The following is a 6,469-nucleotide window of genomic DNA, read 5'->3' as shown; positions in this document are numbered from 1 at the left end:
GGTTGCGGGAACCCAGGACCGGGCAGCCTCCTCCTTGCCCATAAATGCCTCCATCGCGTTTGAATTGCGGGCGGTGAGCAGATGGCATATGCTTATCACCGAAGGCCTAACTCAACCACCTCCTCCGAAAAGCTCTTGGAGTGCAAAATGAGCCATTGCAGGTTTCACAACCCCTAGTGTGGCCATTCGCTGGCTGTGTGACCTTGGGCGATTTGCTAAACCTCTCTGAACCTTGGTTTCCTCCTCTATGAGATGGTTATACCCACACCTGCTTGTGTTGGGAGGGTTGGATGAGATGGAGGACATGCAGCTAATCTTAGCGCAGGAGCCTTACTGGGTAAGTGTTCAACACGAGAGCACTATTATTAACCAGGACATGTGCTGGTGGCTGTTCAGTCCTTCCTCCTCACCTAGCCCCCAGCCTTGACACCGCAGCTGAGGTTTCTCTTTGGGTCCCCAGCACCTTGCTAGCAGCAGAGCAGAATGAGTGTTTGAGAAATTAACTAATAGGACTTTACGGCAGAGTCTAAACTCAGTTTGGGGGATGGGCTTAAGGGATCTTTGAACCCCCTGAAATCGTCCACAGCTTTTGACGAACCTTGGCATTTTTCTGGAGAGAGCACCTGGATGGAGTCTTCATTGGCTTCTCAGGGTGTCCGTGAGCCACCAAGGATGAGGAGCCAGAGAGCTCTCCCCAGAGAAGAAAGGAGCAGGGCCTCTGCCCCTAAACACACCCAGCCCTCTCCTCTCCCACAGTTGCTGTGCCCTCCGGTCTCCTGCCTACGGGAGGGATCCCTTCCTGCCTTCCTGGCTTTATTAGGGACTCTCAAGAAGAGGAACCTTTAGGGGACATCCGCCTGGGGCCAGGCACATGCAGGGGGCCTGAGGCAGGAAAGAAAAATGGAAACGCAGCCCGGAGATTGCATTCTGTGACCAGGATCATAGAAGGGGTGGAGGGGTGTCAGGGAAGGAAAGGTCTAAGCTGAAACAAGCCACCATTCTTGTCTTACCTGGATTTCGGCACTGGCCGCTCTCCCCCTTCCGGAACACTTAATCGGATCTCTTTGCTTCCTTGCTTAACATCTGCATTGGCTGCCTGGGAGACTCAGGATAAAATCCAGGCGCCTTATTGTGGCTTACAAGGCCCCTTGTGATCTAGCCCCACCTTCCTGATCTTCTCTCCCTCTGCTCCTTTCTCCTTCCTTTGCTCTGCTCCAGCCACACTACCCTTTTCATTTTCTCGGTTCACCTCATTCATTCTGCTTCAAGGCCTTCGCACGCACTTTCTGTTCCCTTTGCCAAATACTTTTCCCAAATACACATCTTCAAATGGCTGGCTCCTTCTTCTCATTCAGCATCGAGCTTAAATGTCACCTCTGAGAGGTCTTTCTGCTATCCCCTAAAGTAGCTTCCCATCCATCTCTTAACCTGTTTTATTTTCTTCATAGCTCAACGTATTTAAAATTATTCGTTGTCTGCCTCTTATCCTAGAATGCCTCCTCAGTGAGGGCAGCAATCTTGTCGGTCTTCACTGCTTTATCCTTAGGGCCTGGCAGATAGTTTGTGCTCAAAGACTTTGTTGAAATAGTTCAGGGGGCTGGTGGGAAAGAAAGCTTTCCGGACAAAAGGAAAAGAAAAGAGCTCTCATGCTTACTAAAGTCCTATTATGGTCCTGGCCTATAATGCGCTTTGTTAGGTAAGTCCTGGAAGAGCTCCTCTGAGTTAGGTACTCTCGTTATACCCATTTTACTGATGGGAAAACCATGACTTGAAGAGGTGAAGTGACCACCCAGGAAATAGCAAAGCTGAGATTCAAACCGAGATCTCTCCTCAAAGGCAGGGGCATGTTCCTCTCCCTCTTCACTGCTCTGATATTTGAGCTAGGCCTTCAAGAACAGGATTTCAGGGGCGCCTGGGTGGCTCAGTCAGGTAAGCGTCCAACTTTGATTCAGATCATGATCTCACGGGATTCGTGAGTTCGAGCCCTACGTCGGGCTCTGTGCTGACAGCTCAGAGCCTGAAGCCTGCTACGGATTCCGTGTCTCCCTCTCTCTCTGCCCCTCCCCCACTCATGCTGTCTCCGCCTCTCTCATAAATAAGTAAATCTTAAAAAGAAAAAAGAAAAGGATTTCAGCTAGTGAAGAAGAAGGGAGAGGGCAGTCCAGGCTGAAGGAACAGCCAGAGCAAAGGATTGGGGGCCCTGGACAGCCCAGTGGGTATTGAAGGATAGATGAGCAGCCCGGTGTGGCCTTGGAAGGTTAGGAGAGGAGCTTCTATTATTTCCTGAGGGTGATGGGGAGCCACTGAAGGTATTGAAGTAGGGCAAGTGTCATGAAGTGTCGTGACCAGAGATACAGATTTAAAAGGTCACTCCGGGCAGCAGGAAGGGGCTGGGGAAAGGGGAGCTGTCTTTCTTTCTTCCCTGCCATCCCCTTGGGACAGCTGTGGATGCTCCCAGTGCTCACATGTCATCCCCCTTCTCCTTTTTTTAGGCTCATCCAGTGAGGACTGGCAGTTGAGTGTTCTAGGCCCACGCATCCGAGCGGACCATGGCCCCCAGCCCATGGGGCCGTGTATGTGGTCCCCTGCTGCTGCTGCTGCTGCTGCTGCTGCTATGCTCCGGGCCTGGCCCCCAGGCCCGGGGCCTTCCCAAGCCACCCAAGGACTCGGAACCACAACTGATCCTAGGAGATGACCCCCAGGGCCCCATGGGCACAGAGCCCCAAGCCCTCGACTTCCTCTGGCAGAAGTCCAGAGATGAGAGCCCCTGGGACTCCAATGTCCCCCAGGTCCCTGCCGAGGGAGTCCTTGAGGAGCCCGTACTCTCTCCCCGTGGCCCAGCCCTGCATGGACCTAAAGCAGCCCACAGGGCTCAGAGAGAAGGCCTCCCAGTAACCGATGACCTCCAGATGGCTCGAGGGCCAAGTTCTCACGGCTGGACAGGATCTCCTGACTCACAGGAGCCTATAGAGCAAGAAGCACCAGCCTCGCATCCAGTGGGCCGCCCCCATCTCACCTTCATCCCCATCACTCCCCGACTCCAACTCAGGATAGCTACAGTTCCTCCCTCCCCAGGGCCAGAGGACTCTGGAGGCCAAATGGGACAGCGACCACCTAGAGATGGGGATCTGGTGGCCGAAGCCAAGACCAGAGTCTCCGAGATAGCCCCCTCAGACCGCCCGGGCACCACCAAGGCACCCGTGCTGGAAGAACGGGGTGGGGGCGAGGAGGACTTTCAGGAGGCAGCTCAGAGCCCTGTCTTCACCCAACAAGACCCAGCAGTCCCCGACGGTGGCTCGGCGTCCCCAGCCGAGGTGGCATCTTCGCAGGAGCCTGGGCCCCAGCCAGACCTGGCATTGGCCAAAAGCCTTCCTCCTGCTGAGGAGCTGCCACTTGAGCTCCCCAAGAAGGCTGGAGGTGGGGAGACCTGGGAAGTCAGCTTTCCAAGTCCCTCGCCCGAAGAGGCTGATCTTTTTGATGTGAGGAGCTCACCAAGTCCCCAGCCCTCAGGTGCCCCAGCCACAGAGACTCCTGACGGGCAGCCTAAGCCAGGTGGGTATCAAAGCGGAGGTTTGCCCGTAGGGCTGGAATTGGGCAGTGTTCCAGCAGAGCTGGACGCCCCAGTTTCTTTTTCTTTTTTTATTTTTTATTTTTTTTAATGTTTTTTATTTATTTCTAGGAGAGAAAGAGACAGCGTGAGCAGGGGAGGGTCAGAGAGAGAGGGAGTGACAGACCCTGAAACAGGCTCCAGGCTCTGAGCTGGCAGTCAGCACAGAGCCCGACGCGGGGCTCGAACCCACGAACCGCGAGATCATGACCTAAGCGAAAGTCGGACGCTTAACCGACTAAGCCACCCAGGCGCCCCTGGACGCCCCAGTTTCTATGTGACCCGTGGTCTCTCTGGGTCCCATTCTCCTCATTCTGGCAAATGAGGGCGATTGTGACTCCATTTTGGGGGATTAGACTTTGGAGACCACTGCATGGTCGGGCACAGTGATAACTGCTTTTGTTATTTCAGAGATAGCAGCAATGAATGGAGCAGACCCCATCTCCCCCCAGCGGGTGAGAGGAGCCCTGGAGACCCCAGGTACCCCCAAGTCCCTCATCCCTGGCCCCTTGGACCCTGGCCCAGCTACAAATCGAACAGAGAGCCCTGTGGGGGCCCTGCAGCCAGGTGAGGGCATGCCTAGGGGTTTGGGGGAGAGTGGGAACTCTGTCTAATAATTAGAAACCCGTGCGAGGTATATGGGCCGGGGGAGCGAATGGGGACAAATACTTCCTTAAAGGGACTGGCCAGGACTTCCTTCAAAAACTTAAGGGTAATAAACTAATGCTGGGTACTCTGGGACAAGTCATTTGCCCTTTGGGGATAGAATATTCATAGATGTAACTCTGGATATATTTAGTACAGTGTCTCCACCTCCCACAAATCACTGGAGGAGCTTGAGGAGCTTTTAAAAAACTCCAATACCCAGGCCCCCTCCCAAGGAATTCTGATTCAGTTGGTGTTCAGGTGATTCTAATATGCAGCCCATTTTATTGAGAACTGCTGGTATATTATTAATAAAAGCGATAGGTCATGTCGTTTAACATTATTGGGTGTTGGGCACTATGCTAAACATTTAATCCTTCCCACAACCCAGCGAGGTAGGTGCTGTTACCATCCCCATTTTACAGATGTGCTTAAAAAGGTGAAATAGCTTGCCCACCACACTAGAGAATGTGGAAAACCCAAAGCACTTTTCAGAGGGTTATTTTGATATTGTTATTATTGCAGATGAAGCCGAGGAGTGGCCGGGGCGCCCCCAAAGCCATCCCCCGGCACCCCCAGTCCAGGCCCCCTCGACGTCACGCCGGGGCCTCATTCGGGTCACCACGCAGCGCGCCCTGGGCCAGCCACCCCCTCCGGAGCCCTCAGCCAGCTCCATGGCATCATCCCCAGCCACCAGCCCCCCGGCCAATGCCACCGCCCCTCCCCTGCGCTGGGGGCCCCTGCGGCGGGGGCTGAGCTTTTCCTGGGAGCTGCATGTCTATGGGGTGGGGGTGCTCTTCCTGTTGCCCGCGTTGTTGGCACTGGCCTCACTGGCGGCTGCCCCCGCGGGGCCCCGGCTGGCTCTGGCGGCGGCAGTGCTGGTGCTCATAGCGTCGGTGCTCCGATCTGCGTACATGCTCGCCGACCCCTACGGCTCCCAGGCCCGCCTGGGCTTCCGCGCCGGCCTGGTGCTCTACAACCTGCCCTTCCCCCTGCTGCTCACCGCGCTGGCGGCCCTGACCCTGCTCGGGCTGGGCGCGGGGCTCCCGCAGCAGCTGCAGAACCCGCTCCTGCTGGCGGCGACGGCGCTGGCGCACGGCGTGGGGCTGCTGACCGCCGACCTGCTGGCCGTGAGGCCCGCGTTCAACCTCCTGGCTCAGGGCTTGTCCTGTGCCTGGGGCGCGGCGGCGGCTCTGGGCNCCCGGGGACTCTCGCAGCGCCTCCAGCGACACCATCGAGCTCTGAGGGGGCCAGGGATGCAGGGGCCCTACCCTCGACGGCCATATGGCTTGGCCCACTGGGACAGCTGAACGTTTGAAAAACTGGCATTCCCGGGCTTCCATCTGCCTGCGGGCCCTGGCAACGGCGGGGCGCGAACCTACCTGCCCCCATTTTTTGTTTTTTTTTAAGTATCTATTTTTCTCAGTGGGTATTTTGCACAGAGGCTGTGACTTCTGCGGAATACAGGGTGGACATGCATGGACTTGGGTGTGGGATATGGGGCCCAGGTACCCCCAAACACCCCTCCAGACTCCGCAGTATGAAGATGAGGTTCGCTTGTCCGGACTGCCCTCTTTGTGCCAAAGAAATAAACCCTTAGGACTTGGCTCATGCCTCCCTCTGCCCACGCCAGGATCCTGTTCAGAGAAGAGGAAGCAGTCTCCACCCCCTAGCAATCTGCACGTCCTGTATATGTTGGGGAGGGGAGGACCCAGAAAGAGCACCCCACTGTGGGAAGCCTTAGGATAATGGCTACTGGTATTTTACAGACCATCTGTCCGTTGTACACGGTCTTCAGCTCTTCACAGTCATCGTCTTACTTAATTCTTCTATTAAGCCTGAGTGGAAAGCATTATCATGCCCATTTTATAGATGGGAAGGAGATCAGAGACCAAAGTAATTTGTCCAGGGTCCTTGGGCAAATGACAGCCGGCACTGAACCCAGGAAGCTCCACACTCCAAAGCCTGGTTCCTCCACCCCCTTCTCCTATAACACTGCTTCAGGGCCAAGCCCCCTCTCTGCCCCCCTCTTCCTGCTCTCCCATCACGGTAGCACTCAATTTCTCAGGATTTTAGGAAATTTCCCCAAGGGTGGGGGCTGCCCATGGGGAGTAGGAGGCAGGTAGTGAGACTGAAGGTTCTCTTGTTTTCCAAGACCTTTATTTCCTGAGATGAATAAATAACCTGTGGCTGAGGGGCAGGGGTACAGCCGGGAGC

General features: G+C 55.5%; 2 protein-coding genes across 6 annotated transcripts in view; one reads left to right on the top strand and one right to left on the bottom strand.

The window, feature by feature from the left end:
* PRRT3 (proline rich transmembrane protein 3) overlaps positions 1-6,469 on the top strand; it is a 10,986-nt gene that overhangs the window by 403 nt on the left and 4,114 nt on the right. The window contains exons 2-3 of one of the 2 annotated variants that reach the window (XM_077751477.1): positions 2,493-3,552; positions 4,019-4,174. In XM_077751477.1, the coding sequence (XP_077607603.1) occupies positions 2,550-3,552; positions 4,019-4,174 (1,159 nt within the window). In that variant the 5' untranslated portion in view covers positions 2,493-2,549. The other variant, XM_077751478.1, reaches the window with a different exon arrangement.
* Positions 6,391-6,469, bottom strand: part of CRELD1 (CRELD disulfide isomerase 1) — an 8,810-nt gene continuing 8,731 nt past the window's right edge. For all 4 annotated transcript variants that reach the window (XM_077751472.1, XM_077751475.1, XM_077751474.1 and 1 more), the window contains one exon: positions 6,391-6,469. This exon is cut by the window's right edge and continues 525 nt beyond it. The gene's annotated coding sequence lies outside the window, so the exon portion shown is untranslated.

This window comes from Crocuta crocuta, unplaced genomic scaffold (genome assembly GCF_008692635.1).
Source record: "Crocuta crocuta isolate KB4526 unplaced genomic scaffold, BGI_CrCroc_1.0 scaffold69, whole genome shotgun sequence".
Taxonomy (NCBI): Eukaryota; Metazoa; Chordata; class Mammalia; order Carnivora; family Hyaenidae; genus Crocuta; species Crocuta crocuta.
Note: the sequence above shows the minus strand (reverse complement) of the source record. Positions and strands in the feature narration are given on the sequence as shown.